Here is a 25,869-nt window from a genome sequence, read left to right as displayed (position 1 = left end):
TCTACCATTGTCTGTCATAGTTAAAGAGGTTGTTCATGTGAAACTCACAAACTTTGTTCCCAGCGGTGTACTCCCATTTCCATTTTATCATCTTGCTTCTCTCAAAATATATTATCGTTAACCCTCCTCTGGTTGTCTTTGTCTGCTGCCCCCTTTATCTTAGGATCTGGTTATCTGTCTGATACATAGCTAGATTAAACACACTTTACTTGATTTGTTGCATTACATGTTAGATATTTATTTGTTGTGGTTGCATCCACCCAGTTTTCCCCACACAATCTTCTTTTATCCTGTCTAATCCCTCTGTTTGTTCATGTGTCTCTCATCTCTGTCCACCAGTGCCCTTGCTGGAGCACCTGTGCTCGGCCTTGCTTTACCCAGATGAAGCGCTAAAAGCTTCGGCCCTATATGTGTGGCTCAAGCTGTTTGGGACAGCTGGGGGCTCGGCAGCCCAGTCCTTGCCTATTGCCATCAGGGACAGAGTGTGTATCCTGTTGCTGCAGACCTTGGCCAATGCCAGCTCCCCTCAACTCATCAACAACTGCGTTGGTGAGAAATAAAAAAACATCTGCACCTTATTTTATTCAACTGTCTGGAGCAAAACCAGCATGTATTTTATATTTAAGTATTCTTCTTGAACTGAAAGTTTTAACGACCATGTGTGTGCGAAGCCAGTTTTGAGCCTTTTTTTACACTTTGTCAAAACTTACTTTCTTAAATATATTACCATATAAAAATATACTTGAGAGCATCATTAGATGCCTGGATGAAAAACGCACTAGATAGACTAAGTGGGATCAAATTGCTGTAATTGTAAAATTGTTAAGTTGTTGAGATCAGTATAGCATGCTTAGCTTAGGCAAGCCTGAAAAATACTATGATCGAGCCAAGATAAAGGGTAAGATGTTGTTAGAAATGGATGACATTTTCAGCTGAGCACAACAGCAAGTAGTTGGGGGACAGAATAAGGGGAAGGCTATTATGAATTTGTTGTCATGTATGAAACATAAACTCCCTCCCAGCGGCCTGGGAGGGAGTTAGGATGAGGACTAATAGGGTGTGGACTTAAAGACGGAGTAAAAGGCTTTGTAGCGTGGGTGGCAATTATGTTGTTTCATGTCAGTTTTTTATGCAAAAATAGTCACTTTAAGGGGCTGTACTTGAAATACTGAAAAAAACAGCAGGCTGAGATAGCCTCCACACGTCTCTCACAGACCACTCCCCAATACGTGAACTGAGTGTAACTGCTCAGGATGCCATTACGGCACTATATCTTTACATAAAAAATATTTTTGTTTGCTGCTATATTAATGTTTTGAATGTCGAGTGCAGCCCCTTTTAGACATGTGTCAAGACCAAAGTAAATTAACCATGTAATCCTAAGAAGTATCCACTGGCAGCGTTAATTTTTAATGAAATAGAGCTGTTTTATTGTTTGTTTGGGTTTTACATTTTTATCTAAAATATAAAAAGCCATAAATTAACACAACCAGCATCTTTCTCGGCTAAGATCCAGAATCTAGGGTGACACTAGATGGAGAAAGAGGAAGGATTATATACTGAGATGTTGCTATCTTGTAGACATTTTGAGTTATGAGGATAATAAGCTCTCCAGCGGGTGATAACCAAAATGGAGTTATTGAAAAGGAAATAGAGTCATTTCCCTCTAGAAATTTGAAGTTGTTTTATGCCTGTATTAACTTGGGGAGGAGGTGGGCTGCACTGTGGGCTTGGGATAGAGGTGCAAGGTTGATTTACTCCATATGTTAGAGTAGCTGCAGTTGAGCTCTTGCTGTGGTTGTTTGCAATTTTGAACTGATTTAATCTTAATAAGCTTACCCTCACCAGCCCCGGTGAGAACAGCATCATGGAGGAATTAAACAGGATTATAATTGTTACATGCCTGTTTATTGCATTTCAGTTTGAGGTCTGTTTGTGTTTTTCCTAAAATCCTTTTGAGAATCCTTTTCCCAAGATTGATTTTTATCATTGCAGACGTTTTCTGACATTCATAAGTGTATACCGTCACGAATGTATTTTTGCCCATGTCTCTGTGTTAACGTGATAGGATTGTTTATATGTTTGATTTGCAGAATGTTGAGCTTTGTCATCAGTGTCATCAGTGTTTTTACACCAAAGTCTTTCATCTGTCAGGCCTGCTGTGGCTGCTGGTGCAGCTGGGAGAGGCAGTGTCAGTTTTGATGAACAGCCCCGGCGATCAGATCATGTGCCATGAGAACCAGAACAACGGCCAGATCCTCTGCCAAAACCAAGAGCAACAGTCCCCTGAGCAATGCCCTCTGCCTCTCATACTGAAAAAGGTCTCTGTCCAAACATCCTGCTCCCGACCCCAAGACCTGCATTCTGACGATGACGATAATCATAACAAGAACCTCTAATCCTGGATTAATGTGCCTTTGAATAGGGGTTCAGGGAGGGTTTACCCTGGACAAATATTTGTTCTTCATGTCTGGGAAATCAATGTGTAGATTATATCTAGTTAGATTCTATCAGTTGTGACTCACATTACATCACAGCTCGTGACGTTAGTGGTTTTTATGTTGCAGATCACCATTGTGGGTTGAGCTATAAAACCTGTCCCTTTTAACTAAATTGTCACCCGAATCTAAATTATCTCCGAAAACATAATTGTAGTGTCACTTTTAGGATTAAATCTACCACATAAATTAACTGTTTTCAATCCTACATAGCTCTTGGAAAACTACAGGGAACTTAGAAGGCAACAAAAATAAAAAATAAATAGTGCAAAGTGTTGTTGCAGTTGCAAAGACAAACATTAACAGTGTTACACTGAAACTAAACAAGAAAAAAAACATGAAAAATCTAGCAGCCGATTCCCGAGCCAATAAGATCATTTACTTAGATTTTCCACATGGTGGATTGTTTAGTAGTTGTTATTGATACATGATATCATATACAGTACACTAACTGTCTCAGGTTATATGGAAAGTGTTTATGAGTAACTAATTCATCCATATTCATCTCAGGGCTCATTTTTGGATTTAGTGTACCTTAGTAAGTTCCAATATACGTATACTGTAGACCACATTAACCTCACTTATGAAGACAAAACGGATCAGTAATGTTATACAATAACTTATAATTGTAATGTTGATATTTTGCCTCACCCAGTGCTGGATGCTGGACTGGGATATGCATAAAAGGGCAATAGATCATTTCTTCTTGGCTTAGACATTTCTTAAAGTAGTTTACATGGGTCAGAAATCATATAAATCTGACAATAATAAAAAAAGAAGCTAATTCTGATAAAAGATCATTTTCAAGCTCCTAATTGCATGTACAAGTTGCCCTTGATATACTGTACGTGCAGGGTCATGGCGCTGATGTTTGACAGCCTTTGACACATTCATAAACTAACATAACTAATAAATAATAGCAATCAGCGCATAGCCAGCGTTCTGATGCTTTATCTCCTATGTCATCAGCAGCAACTGTACTTTATATATATTAACTTAATTATGAATTAATAAAAATTAGCTGCACATAATTTGAATGCCACAGTATATGTCTTAAATGATTGGTGTATTCTAATAAAACCCATAAAATGTTTGTTTTTATTCCCCAGTTATTGATGAGTGGTGATGAGACATTGCAGGCGACCAGTGCTAGGTGTATTGCATCCATCCTGGTTCATTCTCCCAGTCAGTGCAGTGCTCCCTTCATCAAAGCTGATGTCCCTGGTGATATGCACACACAGACACAGTGGCTGCGATGTTCTAGCTGTACAAGCTGTTTGTGATTTGTCTTCTGCAAATAATTTCCTCTGCCTTTGTCTGCTTTCCCTTTTGACTCCCTCTCTTTGTCTAAGTCTTTGTTATTTCTCCTGTTGTCTATCTGTGTATCTCACTTTCTTCTTGTTTGTCTTTGTTGCCTTCTCCTCTGTTTTACATCTCTCTTTAGCACTGTAGGGATTCTATTCGTATTTCTGTCTCGCCCCAGAATTTGAGAATAGGATTTAAAAAAAGAATATTACCATCCTTTTTTTGTTAAGGCTACATTTGGATGAAAACATTACACCCTGTTTTGAAAGTAGTATGATGATGCTACTGAAGAGTATTATAGTGTAGCAACATTGTTCCCTGTTCTCTCTTTCTCTCCTAACTTTATTTCTTTAGCCCTTTACACAAGTTCACTTTTTCTCTCCATCTCTCGTTTCCCGTATAGAGTTTCTGTTTGACCGTCTGGCCAGCAGCAATAGTGAGGTTCTGCTGTGGTCTGCCTATAGCTGTTTGGTGTTACTGACCGACGACCCACTCTTCTTCTCCCAGTGTCACTCTGTCTATGGTGAGCGAGCTTAGACACATCAGAAACATTCCTGAGGAGCGATCATCACATCTCTGTTTGTTTTTTTTGTGTGTGTGGTAGTGTCACTGTAGATATTTAGTTTTGGGTTCCGTGGTATATTGGTTAACCTGCTGATGGATAATTGATGGAAAGACGGTGACAGCCTCTGCCTCATACTTTATCATAGTTTGAGTTTTTAGGCATCTGCTCCGAGCACCACAGTTACATTACTATTAGGGCTGGGCGATATGCAGAAAATCAGATATCACGCACCACAGTTACATTACTATTAGGGCTGGGCAATATGCAGAAAATCAGATATCACAATATATGTTTGATCAGTTACCTCAATGTGGATGTTGTGATGATATTGTAGGTTTGACAATTGGTGCTTTAACAAAATATCTGTTGTGTGGAGACAGAACAGACCCAAAAGCAAGGCTTAGCAAAACACAGTTTTATTAGGCAAAACAGAAATTAGGTAGGAGCGGGAAGGTGAACGCCGGGGGTAGGACGGCGAGGGAGCTAATGGGAAATAGGATGGCGAGGGAACTAGGGGAGCGCCGGGAAACTGGGGCCAGGGAAGCCGAGGAGGAGGCACTGGAGTCCAGGGAGGAATGTCTGGACACGGGAGCGGAGGCAGGGTGGAGCAGGGAGCCGTGAGGAGGGGACCAGATGGTGAAGCCAGCTGACTGGAGGTAACTGAGGGAGTAGAGGAGATGGCTGCAGGGGAGAAACAGACAGAGTTAGCGACAGACTAGGACAGGTAAGCAAAGTTATTTAGAGAGCCTGTATGCATGTCACCAAGGCGGCTGAAGCAACGATCAAGAGAAGGTGATGAGTGGATCCGGGGTTCATATACTGGGCTTGATTGTAGATGGCTGGCAGGTGTGCACGGCGGGAGAGGTGATGGTGGAATGATGAGCAGGTGTGTGCAGTCAGCTGGCAGGAGCAGGCGGGAGGAGGGGAAAAACACAGGAGACAGAGAGAGGCAGGCCAACAGAGGAAACTGACAGTGGAAATCAAATAGAACAAGGAAACAAAAACAAAGACTCACAGCCAGCCGAACCCAACCATCACAATATCTTCACAATTTGATTTTAGGTAAATAATCATCAATAATGTGGATATAATGACTAGTGGCGTTTTTCCATTACATGGTACCCGCTCAACCCGACTCGACGCACTGTGCGTCCGTTTTCCATTGCAGATTTTAGTACCGCCTCAGTGTGGCTGGTCCTCATAGCAGCACCGCAGTAAACTGCAGTGACCTAACGCGACACACACACAGAACGTCAAAGGTGTGTTGTTGTTGCCACAGCCAGAAGACACATTTTGTTTCAAATGAAGCTGGAGGCAGCAAAAAATAAATAAACACAGCTGGCTAAACTATTTAAAAATGGCAGGTTTGTTCAGGACACCCCCCTCTGTCGCTTTCACGTCACCTTTTGGTATCGCCTCAGCTCACTTGGAACCTCGACTGAGGTGGTACTAAAAAAGTACCTGTTAGCAGGTACCAGGTACTTTTTTTCCTAATGGAAAACCAAAAAAGGTGAGCCATAAGTGGGTAAAGGCAAATAATAGAACAGCTAGAACAGTCTGGTAAGTTCAGAAAATTATATCACTTTACTGTAATGCAGCCGTTAAAACCAGCAAAAGACAACACTTATGCCATATTACAATATCTAAAATCTAAGACGATATATCTAGTCTCATATCACGATATGGATGTAACATCAATATATTGCCCAGCTCTAATTACTATACAGGGGAAACTAGCAGAACAGAGGTAGCTACTGTACACTGTGTTATTAATTAGACTAATGGTGCTATTGTAATTATTTATGTTAGACAGAATGTCAGACTAAATTGCCACATAACCTAGTAGTAATCACAAAATGGCAAGAACTATTTTGCATCCCTAATGAATAGTAATGAATATTGTTCTGACTCACAGATGCATATGCGTTTGTGTGCCTTTGGTGTTTGCCATTACAGTAGATGATGTATTCGAGGTTCCACTGCCTTTGGCTTTCTTAAATACTGCAGCACTTCATCGCCACCCCAGAGAATTTGTTATAAAAACACTTAATTTACCAGTACACAGAACATCTGGCGTAACAATTCCTTGTGCTATTAAGTCCTTGCTCTAGCTCAGTATAAACATGGGATCATTAGCAGATTCTGTGTAGCCTTAAATTAGAAAGATGTACCACTGTCACTGTTTGTTTGACATGTACGATTGTGTGTGTGTGTGTGTGTGTGTGTGTGTGTGTGTGTTCTCACTTTGTAAAGGTATTATGCAGGAAGGAGTTGTAGCCTGTAGTGTAGTAGACAAATGTGTCTTTGTCTGTCTGATCATGTATTTCTTTGTCAATGAGTGTGTTTGTGTGTTAGGTATTGAGTCCTTGGTGCGCAGTGTGAAGGAGGCTCTGCAGCTGACCAACCTGGAAGTGCCGAAACAAGGTTTACTGCTCCTTACTGAGATATTGGAAAGGTGAGATTGCTCTGTAATGTTAAGTTTGTTTTTTAGCTGTCTGAATGCCAAAATGATTTTCAGTGCACTTTCCCCACTTGCAGCTCCCTTGAGACATTACTGCACTGAGCATCTTTGCGTACTGACTAAAAATGATGTTACTACACCTCAGCTTCTCTGCACTTCCAGCAAAGCACTGTCACATCACAGGAGGATAGACAGAGCTGCAGCAAATAAAAAATAATGATGCTTTGGTTAAAGCGTCCCAGTTGGCTGCAGCTGTTTTCCATGCTGACATGTTCGTCTAAAGGTCCTTGTTCGATTACTTGCAAATGAAAGTATTCATACACCAATGTATATTAAAGGTGCCGTACTCGAAATACTGAAAAAAAAAGTGATCTGGGATTGCTTCCACACGGCTCTCACAGACCGTTCCCCCACCTCGTCAAATACCGATGCTTTGTCACGACCCTTGGACGCCATTACTCCACTATATCTTTACATAGTAAATAGCTGATATATTAATGTTCTGAATGTCGAGTATTGCCCCGTTAAAAAGTCAGTTCAGATAAATTACAAAAACACAGTTGAGAATTTATTTATTGAGATTTTGAGATATATGCTGTCGAGACCTCTGTCTTTACTGAAAAGGATTGAAAAATGACATATTAAAAACATGTTTCTCAGCAGCGACATGTCTTTTGAGAAACCATCTCCTGGTTACTCAGTATAATCTACAGACCCCACAGTAAATAGCTTTCATTGGAAAATATTTTCAACTGAAGGAACTGTTTGCAGTTCATTCATGTTCTGTCTTTATACTATATATAGCCCACTGGACTCTGAAGAAAGATGTGTCATTTGAACTGCAGTTATAATAAAGCTAGTATTTGTAAAGCTTTTGCATGTTAATACCACTAAAACAACACACAATTATGCTCATGGTTCTTTTACACCGCTGTTATGTTTGTACACAAACTAAACAGCATGTACAACTTCACCTACATTGACACAGAGCCTCAACCTCCTGTAAAACATTTTTAATATGGTGCTCTGGGAAGTTTAATTGTATTAGAATTAGCTGTCGGCTGGTTTGCAGATGAAACTATATCACGAGCCAGTAAAACACTGTCATATTTCTGCAAGGTTGACATAATTTTAATGGAATGTTCCCCCGTCACATGGCAATGATACAGGGGATAAGCTATTTCAAATGGCAAGGGAAATTTGTCCTTTACACTAAATCGAACAGTAAAAAAATAAAAAGTAGTCAGACCAGAGCTCTTAAATGATGAACAAGCTAAAGTGTGTGAGAGGAGCAGTGTCAACTTGTCCATTGACAGGTCTCTTTACAGCGCAAATGTGCGATTGAGTGCTTTTTTTTGTGCGTGCGTGCGTGCATGCGTGTGTGTATGCTTGTCTGCAGCTGTTTTTGTGTGTGATGGTATCAATAGTTAAACACCACTGTGTGTGTGTGTGTGTGTGTGTGTGTGTGTGTGTGTGTGTGTGTGTGTGTGTGTGTGTGTGTGTTTACGTGCGCATGCATTTGTTATTTAGGATGTTTCATGTGACTACTGTTGTGGCCACAGGGAGCCAGTCCACAGCTGTTGTTGGTGCCGCGTCATAGACCAGAAACAATACTCTGGTGATCTTTGTAATGCCAATAGGTCAGCACCATTTGTTTATTATGTGTCCCCACACTAAGAGAGAGAAAATAAGTGTTTGTGTGTAGGTGAGTGAGACAGAGGCAGGGAGGGTTCATTGTGACTCGAGTCAGCAAAAGTCACTGCAAGTATTGCCACAGCAAGCCGAAGAGTGATAGATAAATCAGGCAAAAAGACAGACTGTCAGCTTTTTGATGGGCCTATATTGACATCTAAAACCCATATCAGCAAAAATTCCTGAAAAGCCGCTTCCTTTTTCTGTACTTTCGGCATAGTCCTCACGGACTCATCTAGGATCCATAGTACCATTTTAACTTCAATCAAGTCTTGATATTTGATTAAAAAAACAGTGATCCAGTAGAATTTATCATAGATGCCCTTTTCACTGCCTAGTCTAGGATCTGATCTTCTAGCTGCTAGGCAACAATTTAATAATGATTCTTATTTATCTGTGAACAAATGCACTGTAATTTTGTGTGTGTGTGTGTGTGTGTGTGTGTGTGTGTGTGTGTGTGTGTGTGTGTGTGCGCACGCTTGATGTTGGCACTGGACCCTATACATGTTCATAGCAACAAAAATGACAAGGGGGGATATAGTTAGAAAAAATGTTTTATGATAATAAAGGTGTGGTTTCATAGGGTTATTACATTATCTGGGTCACATAACAGTGTTATAACCAAAATATGTATCTGGGATATCCTTTAATTTGTTTGGAAAAGTGATATATGAATACATATTTTTTAATTTGACTGAAAGACAATTATATTGAATTGTAATGTATTATATCGCAATTATTTCTGAGACACTTAATTGTATACAGGCAGCCCCCAAGCGAGCGTCTGTTCCCCAGTGGTTCAGGGTTTGTGGCAGTTTCAGAGGCTGTGATGGGTGGAGTCTCATCCTCCTGCCTGCTGGTAGCCACACAGGCTGCCAACGCTGCTGCTGCCCTGTTCAGGTATACACAAACACACATACTGTAGATGCATAAATGAGTTGCATATTGTCAAGGACACTTTGTCTTGTGATTGAAAAAGTTACGATTTTCTTAATAAAGGTATATATAAATAATTACTTACTTTGCTCGGGAGCAGGTTATGTGTGAGATTAGAGATCAACTGGTGTAAAAGCACCACCTGCTGACCAATTAATACTCGATTGATAAGATCTGGTGGAGCTCGGTGCGAGGAGAGAGAGAGAGAGAGAGAGAGAGAGAGAGAGAGAGAGAGAGAGAGAGAGGCGCTCATAAAAGTTAAAACTTTTAGAGACCGACAACCCTGTTAACATTCCCTGATGGGTATTTTTATGATCGATATAGATTTTAAGCGGAGGGAATTACTTATAGGCTATTTGTCGGCTTCTCGAGCCGTGTGTTGTCAATGCACACATCGGCTGGAATTATGTTTTTATATTTTTTATTTGCTCTCACGATCGCTTCCCACTGCCGGGGTTGCAACTGAAATAATAGGCTGAAGCAACAAATGTAATTATGGTCAGATCTTGGGCCTGACTGATGGGGAAGTGATATTGATAAGCGTTGTGATTTACGCGTAACAGCGTTGGCTATTTTTTTTATGGTATTTTGTTTTTGCCTGCAAAACCGTGTCTGTGTTCTTCATGTTTATGTAGAATTATAATTTGCTCTTATGTAAAATATGCGGCTCTGGTAGATGTTTGTGATTGGTCATGCTGTGCAAACACCGCCACTTTTATGTGAACGCACGCGTCTCCGGATTGGGAAACCCTGGGTTGACTGAACTAGTTGTTAACCACCGTCGTGACACAGCTTATGCGGGACCGCGGTTGTTAGATTAGGTGAAGCCAGGTAACTGAAATCAATCCAGGGCATGTTGATCTAGATTCGTAGTACAGGTCTGAAAAGTGAAGCCAATGAGGAACTGCTGTAAACCTGCATTCTTTCTAATAGCCAGCAGGGGGGCGACTCCACTGGTGACAAAGTCAGATTGTATAAAATTCTTTGAGAAAATGACTGTACTTCTCACTGATTTAATACCTCAGTAAACATTTACCTAATGAGTTTATTTTCCCAATCGCTAGTTTCAAGTCTTCATTACTGGTATGTGTTCATTTGGTAAATTATGGTCCCATTTAGAGTAAAATAGAAGATAAAGCAGGGTATGCTTTAGGGTGTGATTTATAAAACGTTCTGTCAATCAGGATAGAGGCTTAGCAGTGCATATCCATGGAACGGTGTACATTTTAATCGCCGTAATTGTAACATTCTGGTCACCTTAAAATATCTGTAAGTTGTTCAGCATTTGGTTCAACTTAAAGACACTCGGCTGTCGGCTGTTAATTTTTTCCAGTAATTACATTTTGTTTAAGCTTGTTGTTTTGCTAGCCAAAAGCAGCATCCCGATTAAAATCACAGTTAATGTGCTACGGGTGCACCTTGCTAACTAAGCATTAGAGAAGACTTATCTCCATCAACCCTACCTACATAAAACATTCATACAGTGTTGAATTATTTTATAGTCCAATGTTTCCTTTGTATAAACTGCTGCCACTCTGAATTCTCCAGACTGAACCACCAGTCCAGACCAGTCCAGTACGGAAAGATAGAGGGAATAATTGAGGCTATCACTAACAGATTCTCTGAGCTGCCCCTACCCTCTCCTGCTCATCGTCGAAGCTCTGTGAGTTTTTTTTTCTTTATGTTTAATCCACAAATATAAAATAAAGACATTTCAAGAACTGGTAGTGAAGAGAACAGTCTGTGCAGTCTCACTGAGACTTTGTCTTGTGTTGATTCTCCAGAGAGTTTTAAAACGACAGTGACGTATCTGCCTTTGATGCTATGTGTCACATGTCACATAGTACATATGTGATTGACATGTTTGGTCAAAAGGAATTTCATTCTTCTATGAAGGAATGAATTTCTTGATCTTTTTCTTTTTTTTTTTAGCTGTCCCACATTGCTGCCTTCTGTTTCAGACTGGAGCGTCACACTTGTTATAGGGACAATGGGAATATGTTTGGTTGGCATGTATTCATGTTCCAACTTAAAGAATAAATGTATTTCATAATTAATCACACTGAGGCACAATAGAGCTACTCGATTATGGAAAAAAATATAATCGCGATTATTTCGGTCAATATTGAAATCACGATAATTTAACATGATTACTCGTTGACTTCTGGAAAGATGTTGCAATTATTGAACTCAACAATTAAAAAAAAAATACAACTGTGAAAATTGCCTTAATACTTGTCCTATTTAAACTTTATTATTTCACACCAGAGAAAATAAGCGTTTACTTGCAAAGCAAAATAATTGTTTTTCCCGATTATTCTGTTTTTGTGATCATTGGGAGCCAAAATCTTAATCACGATTACATTTCGATTAATTGCACAATACAGATTTGTCTTTATAGCAACGTTAATGGGACCTATACACTGTCAGTGAGGAAACACAGAAGGATTTCAAGGTTTTCTTAGTGTCTGGTTTAATGGAGAAGTTTCAATATTTTAGATAAATATTAAGTGATTCCCTTTAGGAAATATGTTTGCATGAAGTGCAAGATGATTATTTTCTTTGTGATGTGACATGATGTGATCGAATTTGGTTATCTCATTCTCCACAACTGTTCTCATCCTGTTTCTTTTGTTTTTTCCCCCTATCTTTCTCTGTTATCCTCCAGAGGAGTCTGAAGAGGTCAGACCCCAACAACCAGGCTTCCAGGTCCGAAGGATTTCTGCTCCAGGCCCTGATCTGTTTTCAGGCTGCCTGCAGGTCAGCACATTGTCCAGTCACACGTTCAGGGAGTTAATGGAATCAATGGGACTTTGGTAATCAATCCTACACTTAAATCCATCCACCTTTATGTTTTAAAGATTTGTTTTCTCATATTACAGTTATTATATGTAACTTTTAAATGTTTCTGAAACTGTGTAATTTTTCATTTGATGATCATAAATGACCTGTAACAGCAAGTGACACTAACAGTGAAAAAAGAACAATATTTTGATATAGTTTTTATTCATGCCTTTGCTTGGGTACGATTTTTCCCGCAAAGTCCCAAAATGATTTACGGCAGGCAGAACGGCTCTACAGTAACACATTTTGATGGGTCACAGATTTTGCTGGAACACCGAAAAAGCCTGTGTTTGTGAGTATCCAGCCAGGATTGGATAAAGGTAGCAGGAGATTTCTTTCTATAGGCCTAATTGTAGTTTAATTTTATTTTAGAAGTTATTTGTTGTAGTTATGGCTGATACTGGGGCAGGACCATCACAGAAAAAAGGAAATTAAACAGAGAACAACTGAAAGCTAAAAGGGAGAGAGACAAACGACGTGCGAAAATCCGTAGCAAACTCGGTCGGGCTTTCAAACAAATGGAGACAATTACGGGATTGTAAATGATTCAAAACCAACCCCGAATTGGCCCTTAGGTATGTAATATATCTATTTAATTCATAAAATAGCTTTACAATGCACAATGTGGTTGTACGTCTGTAGCCTATATTAAATTACGTCCCGGTCCCCCTTCTATTTAGCGCCCGGTTTTTATTTCTTTTCAGTCCATGTTTGTGTTAGCCTACTAATTTCATTTTGTCCCCCTGTACTTGTATAAAGCGGCCTTGGGTTTCATGAAATGCCCTATATAAATCTTAAAGTGCTCATATTATGCTTTTGGGCTTTTTCCCTTTCCTTCATTGTGTTATATATCTTTTGTGTACATGTAATAGGTTTACAAAGTGAAAAAGCCCAAAGTCCCCCCCAAAGGGACTTACCATCTCCAACAGAAAACACTGTTAACAAACTGCTCCAATCAGCTCTACTGTAGTCCAGCCTTTACTTCAGAGACAAACGTGGTCACTTTGTAACACACGTTATAATGCTCGCCTAGCTGCTAGCATGGTACACCTTCATACTCTGCTTCTGACTGGCTAGTAGTCCTTACCTAGCTATTGCGCATGTACAACTCCCAACAAAGATGGAACAGAAGTGAGATGTCTCACTCTGTAGCTAAAACAGAGAGCTCAACACACAGGGTGAAACGAGGAGCTGCAGCAATGTGCAGTACAACAAAAATATGGTGTTTGCTGAAAATTAAACCACATAAACCTATTCTGGTACAACCTCTAAATACAATTATGAACCTGAAAATGAGCATAATATGAGCACTTTAAGTTATTATGTTGGTTGCTACAACAAACTCTTAATGTTTTGGCTGGTGACACAGTGACAGTGATATCCGCTTTAGATCACAATACATCCAAAGTAGGCTCGGTTACTGTATGCACTTGTAAATGTAAGATGCATCTGTAACATATGCATCTGTAAATAAATGATTTTCATTGCAACTATATGACCTCCCGGTAACAGTATTTCAGTAATAAGTGGGTATACAGCACCGTGAGTGGCCGCTAGAATCAACACAAACTGAAAGTTACAAATAGCCACTTTAATTAGAGAAAGAAATCAACTTGCTCTGATAGACTTGATTCAAGTATTGCATTAAATCAAGTTTAAATTTGTGATACGTCAAATGTGAATATTAGTGGAGTCATTCAAATTAATATTTTCAGTCCGCCAGCAGAATGTTTTATTTGACATTTAGATGAGGAAACATAGTGAAATCCTTGGTATGCATGTGTACAAGTATTTCTTGTGTCCTTTATGTCATTTTGGTATGTACTGTATGTGATTGAGTGGGGGGGTGTTTGCGTTTCTGTGTGTGTGACCAAGGTTGGCTGAGGAGTGTGCATCGGAGCCTGTTCTGAAGGAGAACACGTTCACAGCTCCATCTAAACACAGCTGTGCTCAGGACCCACTGGAGTCTCTGTGTCAGTGTCTGCTGCGCTGCTGCGACTCCGTCTGGATACCCACCGTCATTGTGAGAGCTGGAAGCACACACACACACACACACACACACACACACACACACACACACACACACACACACACACACACAGACGCACGCATCCGATTCATTATCTTCTCAATCTTAACCTTAACCTTATCTCTTTGTCACAAACACACACTTGTAACCAAACACTTGGGGAAATGATCTTGCATTTTGTCACATCTCTTTTCTGAGAAATAGGGCACAATGATTGCCTTGCTCTGTCTGGCTGTTTCTCTAAATTACTATATTAATAAGCACAGCCAAACAGCCTCTGTCTTCATTAGTTTTGTGTACACATAAACATGTGAGCCTATTGATCAGTACCTCTGCTGTAGTGCTAGTAATTGTTTTATAATGTTGTGTTCTACTAAAAAATCAATCAGACAAGAAAAAATGATTCACTGTTTTTGTGTGTGTTCGTGTGTGTGTGTAGAAGGTGTGTGAGCATTCACCCAACCCTCAGATACTGCAGTACTTCTACTCCATCCTATCCTCCCAGTTTGCCCTGCTTCCATCTCTCATCTTTGTCTTTGCAAATAAGCTAGGTGAGTTGGGTACCAATCTCAAGTCAATATCAAGCGTCCCATGATTTGATTTAATATATGAACTCAGTGCTGACTACCAACAACAGAACAAATGAAAAGTTTGATAAAGTCGAGGAATACAAAACTGATAACGGAGAAATATAAGTTATTTGCCGCATGGTTGGAATACAAAACATAACTATACTAACCAAACATATTTCTTAACAAGCCTACTGTTTTAATGCAGATTTGGCAATTAAGTACCTTGCTTCGAATACATTTAGTTTAAAGCCTTAAATGTCTGACTTGATTAAATAAGCAGAAGCAATTATACTGTGAAGCTCTACTCCCAGCTAGTCATACAATTTTAGAGCAGTAAGCTTAATTTAATTATCACATAACAGGTATCACATAATTGTGTTCTCTGAACCACTGAACATTTTTGTTAGGTTATTTTAATTGAACTTAAATCAATATTTTATGCAGTTTAAAGAAACAGCAATTGCTAACAGTGGGTTCTGCTCTCATCAAAAATCAGGCAAAATGCCTTAATATTGACTTGATGAAATTTCATATCACTGTAGTGGGAAAACTAAGCAATCTGTCCAAACCTGGCAGTCCACATGCTGAGCCTCAGTTATTGACAGAAAAACAAACACGTTGCCTTGGGGATCCAGACAAGCCAGTTTGGTGGCATTAAAAAGAAACTTAAGCTTTATATTTACACTACAAGCGGTTAACAAAGCAGAACAGAAATCCTGCTGTGTGGCTGAGCAGTGCCTTGGCATAGGTCCACAAGAGATGTGAGTTAGTATCTTTATGGAATTAAAACTTCCTTCTAATAAGTAAGAGGTGCTCTCTCTCACTGCACCACTGAATTAGCCAAGACATTAAGTACAGCTTTACGATATAGCTTTATTTCCCATATAATAAAAAAAAAAGACTGCTGTCCCATTACCTACAATGTGGCCAAATGATGAGCGTCGTCCCCCCGATCCTTCAGAGTATGTTTAGAATATTGTATGTGTGGGTGTCAATGATGATCGGTGTTTCTACTGTGTAACTTTTGTTTAGAAAAGTTTTGTTTATTTTTTCTCCACTTCCACATTTCTTACTGTCTCATCCTGCCTTTATTTTGCTCTTCACCTCCTCTTCCCTCCAGCATCCTCTGGTTTCTACAGGCTGCCTCTGGAACACAAAGGGCTCCTCTGTGCAGGAAACAGGTACAGTGTAACCTGAGGACAAACATACACACATACTGTATATACCATAACAATTAACAAAGCGCTGCTGTCTAAAAAGTGTAGCTGTGTGTATCTGTTCGTGTGTGTGTGTGTGTGTGTGTTAAACCATGGTGGCTCCGAAAGTTGAGTTTATCGTTCCCTGTCGGAGCACATTCAACTTCAACTTTCAACTTTATTATCCCGAAGGAAATTTGATCTGCAACAGGCATCAAATCCCATCAAGGACCGTGACAAACATACAGTAATTAATTATTGACAGCACAACAAAGGCAACAAACTAAAAATTCCAGACCGCAAATGAAAACAAGGTACACCTGCCACTAGGGGTGTGCAAAAAAAATCACATTCGTATCGAGATTCAAGCGCTACCGATTCAAAATCAATTCATAAAATTACAAAAAAAATAAAAATTGTTTTGTAATGGCGCGTATACTAATGTCCTGAAATGAGTTTAGCTTGCCATTCCCATAGATGGCGCTGCGTCGAATTTACACTGACGCCTGGGCACTCTTGTTATAATCAAAAGAAGAACGAGTGCAACAGAAGTAGTTTAGTCGGCGCAAAGAATAGCAAACTTCGCAGAAAGAATTATTCAACCTGCTCCATCCTCATTGAAAGCGAGAGTTTGGTCACATTTCAGCTTTTATAACCTCGAGGGGAAGATGGAACTTGATAGGAATCATGCTATATGCAGTATTTTGGAAACACCACAAACTTGAGAACTCACATGATACGCCATCACCCAGAGATTAACATTAAAGACGTGGACCAACAACAACCTAAAGTACCTAACAGGCCAGTCAACCAACGCACTCTCTTTCAGTGCTCTAAACTCCCACCGAACTCTGAACAAAAAGCTCTTTTTATTTAACAGTTTTATTTTATACATGAATTAAATGTATTTGAAAGCTGGCCAAAGCTTGGCACTTTGCAGTTTTTAGTTGCAAAAGTTTTGTTTTTTTTAATTGAGAATCGTTTTTGAACCTAAAATCGATTTTTAATCGAATCTTGAGCCTAAAAATCGATATTGAATCGTAAATAAGTAAAGTTTATTTCTATAGCACATTTAAAAACGACTCGCGCTGACCAAAGTGCTGTACATAGCGCATTAGCCACAGGGTAATAAAATAAAAATAAAAAATAAAACACACGTACAAATCAGTGATTTAGGCTAAAAAGTACATCAAAAGACAAACACTTAATTACAAACATAGCAGGATAAGACAATTAAGATGCCGGGAAGGCCAATGTAAAAAAAAACACTTTCTGAATCGTGCACCCCTACCTGCCACACTGAACTGTAAATTAAAAAACAAGCTAAAAACATCAGAAACAGCACAGTAAGCTACAATGAACAATGAGACAGGTAATAGAACAATAGATAATTCGACTGAGTCACTCTGTCTACTTTTTTCCAATAAGCCAGTGTCTTCTCAGCAGCATGTCGGTCTCAGAGCAAATGATCTGCAGCTTCAAAGCATGGTGTGTGTGTGTGTGTGTGTGTGTGTGTGTGTGTGTGTGTGTGTGTGTGTTTGTTGGCACTGGATCCTATACACATTCATATCAACAAAAATGACAAGGGGGGGATACAGTTAGACATTTTCTTTTATGATAATAAAGAGGTGTGGTTTACTTCATAGGCTCTGTTTTTATGTTACATTTTAAATTTACATTCTCTGGGTCACATAACAGTGATATAACCAAAAGATGTATCCTGGGATTCATTCAAAACTTTAATTTGTTTGGAACAGTGATATATGAATACATATTTTTTAATTTGACTGAAAGAGACAATTATATTGAATTGTATTGTATTATATCGCAATTATTTCTGAGACACTTAATTGTATGGTAAAATTTGGAATTGTTACAGCACTAGTGTGTTTGTGTGTGTATACAGGCAGCCCCAAAGCGAGCGTCTGTTGCGTGCGTGAGCATGTGTATGTTAGTGTGTTATAAACGTGGTTGACTAGTCCGTGGGCTTTAGGCACCCTGCCTGTGTTTCATATTTGAACGGACTAAGTCAAGGCACATCTTGTGCTGGGTCTCATAGTTCACTCTTCATTGTTTTGTCCGTGCATTGTGGGGGATTTGTGCTCTGCTTTCCTCAGGTGCCCTTATTCCCTTTTTATCGTATATACTGTCTTTGTATCTTCTTTTTGACTCTGTATTTCTCCCACTTACCAATTCTTTCAGGCACCCACATCTGAATACATCGTGCTGTGGTTTTCTACAGAAACTCAGTATGTGTCTGCTTTCACAGTCAGACCCAGCTTCAGGCTCCTGTCAGTCTGGTATGTAAATACACACACACACACTTGCACCACTCACAGAGCTACACCAGTAAAACCACCCTGTGGTTCCTGTCAGTTTCCAAGCAACGATGTCATGCTATTAGTCATCTCTAACTGTTGTTTATGTGTAAACAAGGTCTAGGCAGTGAGTTAGTTTTACCATTAATTTCATTGTCCATTTAAAAAGTGCCCATCTTAATCTCTGTGAAAACCTGTGGAAGCCCTTTCACTTGATTGACTTTGTTTGTCATTGATGATTTCATTGATATTTAATAATTTGGTCTGGAGATTTGTATTATTACTGAAATACTGACTTTAAAGGTATTGTGCTCAGAATATGCCACCTGGCTCTAGTAAATGGATAGATCAAAGTAATTTTCTACAACTACATCAAGCTGACTTTTTATTTAATGAATCAAACTGAGAGTTTATGGAGAACTATATTTATTTCTCTAGAATCACTGGCAAGTTTATATTACACTAAAAATAGATAGATAAAACTACATTTCAGGTTATTACAGTTTCTCTTTGATGCATGCACTCTTTCTCTTTCCCACTCATGCTCACTCCCTCTCTCTCTCTTTTCCCTTTCTGTTCACTTTAAACATCAATAACATTAAACAAGTTTCTCATTAGAGATGGTCCGGTATCGGCTCCGATACTGCCTAAAACGCTGGTATTGGTATCGGGAAGTACTGGAGTTTATGCACCGATCCGATACCACGTAATAAAGCCCTAAAGAAAATCTACCTTAAAGTAGTTTATTTATGTTCTTTTTTCCGTTATAACTGACTGTCAAACTTCATAATAAAAGAAAATTCTACGGCATTCATTGTTTGTATTTGTTCATGTTTCACAAAGAGTTTAACCTGAGCCAGACAGACAACAAATAAATATAATCATATCACATCCATACAGGGATAGTAGTATACAGTTGTTAAAACATAATAAATTATATGACGCACTGGTATCGGATCGGTACTCGGTATCGGCCGATACGCAAGTTCAGGTATCGGAATCGGTATCGGGAAGCAAAAAATGGTATCGGGCCATCTCTAGTTCTCATTCCTCATAGAGATGCCTGTTCTTTTGAGCCAAGTTAACCCTGTTCAACAGGGGGGTCTCAGAACCAGCTTGGCTTACACACATTTAACAGGCAAGCTTATGATACCATTTTAGAAACATGTTTGCAAAGGCACTAAAGACTAGTTCTAGCTAGAATTAAAGGAAGGGACCCAGATGTTTGTGTTGAATGTGTGAAAATGGCCTTGAATTAAACACTATACAGTGTTTGCTCGCTGATTCTCAGTCGCTGTGTGAAAGAGCTGGTGCTCAGTTTTTTAAATGTCAATGCACTTTGTGACATCACAGACAATGCCTTCAATTAAAGCGGTAATGCTTCTGATTATGTGGGAGTGAAGTAAATTATATTAAAATAAGTAACTTAAGTGAAGTTGTGAGCACTTGCGTGTGTGTGTGTGTGTGTGTGTGTGTGTGTGTGTGTGTGTGTGAGTGTGTGTGTGTGTGTGTGCGTGCGTGCGTGCGTGCATGTGTTTGAATAATGGCTTCCGCGTCTTCCTCCCTTTCATCACTCTTATCTGTATCTGTTTGTCTGATAATTGTATAATAGCTGAAAATGTGTCTTCTCTTCACTGTCCTTTTTTATTTTCTGCTGATCAAAACCTGAGCAGGAGGTGACATGTCACTGCAGCCTGCTTTGTATTGTAGGCCTGTTTGTTGTCTGTGTCCCATCTGTTGTTTCCATTCTTATCTTCTTCATCTGTCCGTCCGTCGCTGTGTTCCTTTCTCTCCTAGCCCTCCCTTTGAGATATCCTTGTATTCTTCTCTCTGCCTCTCTTCTCTCCCCCCAGTTCCCTGGAGGTGGCGACTTTATTGGTGTCTAGTGCCCTTATCCTATTTTTTTCTGTGCTTTCTAAACAATACCATTTATTTCTTACTTTTTCTCCACAGTGGTCCCTCCAGACCACAGTGCTCTCTTTCTGGGTCTGCAGCCTTGGCCACTTCCCCCATTTGCTTCCTCTTTACATTTATCTCTCCTCCTCTCTCTGTATTTCTTCAGCTCCCATTCCCTTCTTTACTTTGTTTTCCTCTCTGGCTGATTGGTAGTCTCTCTCCCTACAGACCCTGCTGTAGCTTTATAGCCTCTGTGGCGTAATGCATCTGTGACCCCTATCCCTGTCTGACATCTCCCTGTTCCGTTTTTGTCATTCTCTTCTTTGCTCTGCCCCTGCTTTCTTGCGAATTCCATCATATGGTGTCCCTGTCCTCCCTCACTCCTCAATCAAAGGTTAAAATGACCTCTTTTTCTCCAGTCCTGCAGGAGGCTGCATTGCACAGCGCCATTTTCTCAATTTAGTGCCATGTTTTAATGGTTTCCCTTTCTCTTTCTGTGTTGTTCTCTTTCAGTTCTTTCAGGCTGTCTCATTTTCCTCTCTCTCTCTCTCTCTCTCTCTCTCCCTCCAGTTCCCTAAAGACCAACCAGAGATGCAGGCAACGTCTCAGTGCAGATAGTCCTGGTCTTTTAGCTGTGTCAGATAAAAATATGAATTCCCTGCTGTGCTTCACATCTTCCCTCCCCTTTGTCTCTTCTCTGCCTTTTTTTCTTTCTTAAAATTTTATACAGTATTGTTTCTTTACATGTATCATTTTCTTTTGCCCCATGGCGAGGTGGAAGCCCCCCTCAGTACTACCTCACACTGGTCCTGCAGTTTTTTGTCTTCACCCACCTCTCCCTTTCATTTTATTTCTTACTGTTCCCTTTCATCATTCCAAATGCCTTTTTCATTTTGTCATCCTTTTCTTTAGGGACCTCATTTATGAAAAATACTTTCTTTAACTTTGCCATATCACATTTTCAAAGAATGTTATCAAAAATGATTTAAGCATGCATGACATCCATGGGTATTGGATTTATTTTTAAATACAAAATAGATTATTGGAAAAATGTGATATCAGTGTAACTCCACTCATTTTCACCCTCTGCTTTGGCTTACTGTAATATTGCCGTAAACACAAAAAATTGGCGAGTAATGTTCCTTTGTAAATGAGGCCTCAGGGCCTCTCTTGCTGTTTTTTACTTTATTCCATCCAGCTCTCTAATTTTTCCTACAAGTTGTATTACCTACGTGATAGGGACAATTTTGTCTAAATTGGAAATTATAAGTCTGAGCTAACAAAGATTACATGCGAGGTTCCTCAAGGGTCCATTCTAGGACCGCTTCTGTTCAATATTTACATGTTGCCCCTAGCTCAGATTATGGAACATTACAACATCTCTTATCATATTTAAGCATATGACACACAGCTTTATATTCCTGTGTCACCACATGACAACAGTCCCTTACTTTCACTGAGTAAGTGCATTCATGAAATCAGTGAGTAGATGTGCCAGAATCTTCTCCAGCTTAATGCAGATAAAACAAAAGTGATTGTTTTTGGCCCCAAAAATAAAAGGTCAAATGTCAAAGTTTAACTCCATGTCATGAAAAGCTACAAATCATGCCAGAAATATGGGTATAATTATTGACTCTGACCTGAATTTTAACAACCACTTAAAAGCTATTAATTCTGCCTATAAAAAATATACCTAGAATTAAGGGTTTTCTGTCTAAAAAAGACACAGAAAAACTTGTTCATGCGTTTGTTTTCAGTACATTAGTGTCTTTACAGGTCTAAACCAAAAATTAATCAGGCAGCTGATCCAGAATGCTGCTGCCAGAGTCCTTACAAACACCAGAAAATTGGACCATATTACACTGGTCCTTAAATCCCTACACTGGAGTTATAGGATTGATTTTAAAATTGTATTATTGGTCTATAAAGCATTGAATGGTCATGGACCAAAATACATGCTGGATTAGTTGGTTCCCTATCAAGCATCCTCTTGTAGGACCAAACAATGTGAAGCGGCAGTTAGTTATTATGCTCCTCACCTGTGGAACAAAATCCCTGATTGTTTCCACATTTGAACTTGACTTGTTGTAATTGTGCTTTGTTTCTTGAATTCTCTTTTATTGTTTATGTTTACAATGTGTTTCTATGCCTCTGTAAAGCACGTTGAGTTGCCTTGTGTATGAATTTGGCTATACAAATAAACTTGCCTTACCTTCATCCACATCTTTTTTCTTTCTTCTCTTGTTTCCCCCTTTATAACTTCTCCTGTTTCTAGCATTGATTATTTACCCCTTTTCCTTTATGTCTCTGTGTCATTTTCCTTGCTTATCCCCCCAGATGTTGAGGAGGTGGAGAATCTTCTGCTATACAACCTTCCCTTTCTGTGTTGCCGTCTGTCAGACTGGCCCTCACTGCTTCGTGAGGCCCCGGGAATCCAGCTGTGGGAATATAAAGGACCAAGGGCCATCCAGTACTGTCTGGTGATTATTCTACACCTTGCCCTGCAGCAAGGAGACAGGTAATACAGGGCATGCACACAGTTGGACTGGCCAAGCAACGGAAAACTTTGCTTTAGCCGGTTGGTGATGCTTGGTTTTGGCTCGACTTTGTCACAAACCTAAAAAAAGTACACTGAAATATGTTTCTGAAAACATGTGAGGCAAGAAATAGGCAATGCAGTAACAGAATATTGATTTGTATTTGATCAGCACCTAGTTTGACAGTTTGACCGCAATTCACGAGCAGTCATTGACACTGCGTTAGAGATTCCTCAGCTCTGATTAGTTGTTTTCCTTCGACCGCGGTGAAATCTTGCAAGTGCATTTTGGTACCGACTTGGTACGGAAGTACCAGGTCTCGTGATATCCCTAGAATCAACAGTACCAGAGAAATATCAACATATTACCTGGCTCTATCAAGAAACCAGCTGGTTTTGTATATAGCTTTCTCCCTGCCCCAGCAGCACTACTGCAGCCCATCGAGGGTGTTCTTAAGTACATATTTTATGACCTCAGAGATACGTTGGCTACTTTGGAAAGTTTAATCTGTCCTTCTGTGGAACCACGGTTGTGCATTACCCCCCGGGGGAAGGGGATGAAAGCTTCTCCCCACCACTGTGTGGTCTCATCAAGATTAATGGGAGCTGCGCCAGAGATTTACATAGCGTGGGAGGGCTGTGTGAGAGAGTGTGTGTGTGAGAGCGTGTGAGTGTGTGTGTGTGTGTGTGTGTGTGTGTGTGTGTGTGTGTGTGTGTGTGTGTGTGTGTGTGTGTGTGTGTGTGTATACGTACTCAGGCAGAGGATCTGTGAATGTGCGTGTGTGTCCGTGCGTTGCTATACATTCTAACAGTCTGTGTGTGTTTTTGTGTGACAAAGAGAGATAGCAAGTTTGTGACATCAACATGCCCCGGGAGCACTTTATCTGCTTTGCACACAGAGTTTGTCCACTTTATTACCCTCGCACAGAATGTGTCTGCTGAAGCGTGTTTGACATTCAAGTTCATGTGTGTCCGTGGGTTTTAAATACATTTAAACATAAATATTTGGCCACATATACAGTATGTGTACTTGTAATATTTTACATTAATGTCATCATTATTGTGCATGTATGTGTGTGATCCAGACTGCTTCCAGACCAGACAGTGTTCTCCAGTGTGGTGTGCTTGTTGCATTCAGTGCAGGCACAGGGCAGCTGTGCGCTGCCTCGCTCTGTGCTCCGCTCTGCCCTCTACCTGCTGGCAGTGACACAGGACAAGAGCCCCAACCTCGACGGGGTAACTTTGATCAGTTCACTGCACAGAAATCAGAACACACTCTGTAACTTACAAAAGTAGTACAGTAGATAAACAGCATTAAAGCATATATTTAAGACAAGTTTAAATTGTGCTTTATGCTTAACAGTTTTATCTTTTACCCCTTTGCAGTGCTTACAAAAATACACTTTGACAGCTGAGGCTGATAAATAATGTTATTTTCTGTTCAAGTCAATTTAACAATGTAAAGGAAAAACAAGCTTTCACCAAGATGAAGGTGTTCAACGTGTTGTTTTTCCTGTGCGCAGAGAAAGCGAACAGCATGTACTGGAGCTAGAGTTCTGTACGGTTTAATATGGAAACCATTAATGTGGAGGCCACAGTATACTCCGAAACAAAGCTTGACAGCTCATATTCATCTCTTGATGCATAATCCATATATGATGTACGTGACTCAGCAGCAAAGAATATTAATTATAGCTCACCGTTTTTTTTTCTAAAGCCACAGAACACATAACATTTCCTCAAAATAATGTATTTCTACTTAGTTCAAAGAATATTACATAATACCTAATAGCATGTACTGGTTGTTGACTATGACTATGTATAAGAAATGTATTACAGGAGACTGCTAGGCCTCAGTGGGGTTTTAAAAGCAGTCTTACATTTTGGTTGTAAAGAATTCTTTTTCAAAAGTGCTAACTTTTGAACTTGTGTTTTGTATGCTCATCTCAAAGAAAGTGCTTTGGCTTTTTCAATCTTTTTATTTTTACCAACCTACTCAAGGCTCCTTTAAACTGCATCAGCAAGGCACTCTCCTCCTGCCAAAGCTTCTCTTCCCTCTACATTCACCATCCTGCACTCCTCCACTTTATCTGGCGATATCCGGATCTAGCAGAAAAATTTGGGCCTGTAGTCTTGGAACTTTGGTTGAGCAAGCAAGCACAGCACACAGATGCAGAGAAGACGATTGTAAGGAGATAATTGTTTAACTTCTATTCATCAGTAAATAATTTAACTGCTTTCATTGAACAACTTTTACTTTTTTCACTCCAACAATTTTCACTAATTAATTCCACTCTAACAGAGTGCCTGTTAAAGTGGGTTTTGTAATTCCCTTTGAACTGTCACAAATTAAAATTGATGAAAAGGTGGTTGGATTTTATTCCTGGCTACAGGCCAACATACAGCAGAAGGGAGAGAAGACAGAAAGCCGTACAGACGATCAGGAGCCAGACACAGCAACTATGGAGCTACTGAGTGTGATAGAGAAGTACCCAGCTGCCATACTGACCCTCCTGGTGAGAACCAGAGATCTCAAACAGGAGTTTGGATGTAACTTGGTCACATTAATTGAAGATCATTTTAAATGCTGCGAGTGTTTCAAACCCTAACCCTGGAAAACACATTTGTCTTTAACCTGCATTTAGTACCTGGTTGGCTTTACTGTGTTAGGACAATACTGATGCACAAAGCTACTCTAAATCAATCTGTCTTAAGATAAGGCACTACAAGTGAATAGGGTAAACAATTTAACCAAGAAATATCCCCATGAAACTCTAAACTTTAAATATGCAAAGGAGATATTATCCAATTATTATTATTTAATATAGTAATTTCCAGAACAGAAATCTGAAAATTGGATACATCCAGGTTCAAAATTTTTCTTGCATTTTGTTGGCATACTGTATTAGAGTCAAAGTTTTTTTTGTACAGAGGTAATCTTTTAATCTCCATAAATCAGAAAATGCTGTCAACAGCCACAAAGAAATCCATTTGTAGGTATAAAAGGTTACATAAATCAGG

At 39.6% G+C, this 25,869-nt stretch overlaps 1 protein-coding gene across 7 annotated transcripts in view; it reads left to right on the top strand.

Annotated features, from left to right (window-relative positions):
* mei1 (meiotic double-stranded break formation protein 1) overlaps positions 1–25,869 on the top strand; it is a 62,790-nt gene that overhangs the window by 10,552 nt on the left and 26,369 nt on the right. For all 7 annotated transcript variants that reach the window (XM_028598744.1, XM_028598743.1, XM_028598745.1 and 4 more), the window contains exons 7-22: positions 340–549; positions 2,155–2,321; positions 3,608–3,722; positions 4,207–4,326; positions 6,724–6,823; positions 9,287–9,421; positions 11,006–11,120; positions 12,126–12,217; positions 14,177–14,324; positions 14,770–14,881; positions 16,023–16,083; positions 18,301–18,398; positions 22,650–22,830; positions 23,934–24,084; positions 24,850–25,035; positions 25,242–25,364. In XM_028598744.1, the coding sequence (XP_028454545.1) occupies positions 340–549; positions 2,155–2,321; positions 3,608–3,722; positions 4,207–4,326; positions 6,724–6,823; positions 9,287–9,421; positions 11,006–11,120; positions 12,126–12,217; positions 14,177–14,324; positions 14,770–14,881; positions 16,023–16,083; positions 18,301–18,398; positions 22,650–22,830; positions 23,934–24,084; positions 24,850–25,035; positions 25,242–25,364 (2,114 nt within the window). The remainder of the gene's footprint in view (positions 1–339; positions 550–2,154; positions 2,322–3,607; positions 3,723–4,206; positions 4,327–6,723; positions 6,824–9,286; positions 9,422–11,005; positions 11,121–12,125; positions 12,218–14,176; positions 14,325–14,769; positions 14,882–16,022; positions 16,084–18,300; positions 18,399–22,649; positions 22,831–23,933; positions 24,085–24,849; positions 25,036–25,241; positions 25,365–25,869) is intronic.

This window comes from Perca flavescens, chromosome 15 (genome assembly GCF_004354835.1).
Source record: "Perca flavescens isolate YP-PL-M2 chromosome 15, PFLA_1.0, whole genome shotgun sequence".
Classification (NCBI taxonomy): Eukaryota; Metazoa; Chordata; class Actinopteri; order Perciformes; family Percidae; genus Perca; species Perca flavescens.
Note: the sequence above shows the minus strand (reverse complement) of the source record. Positions and strands in the feature narration are given on the sequence as shown.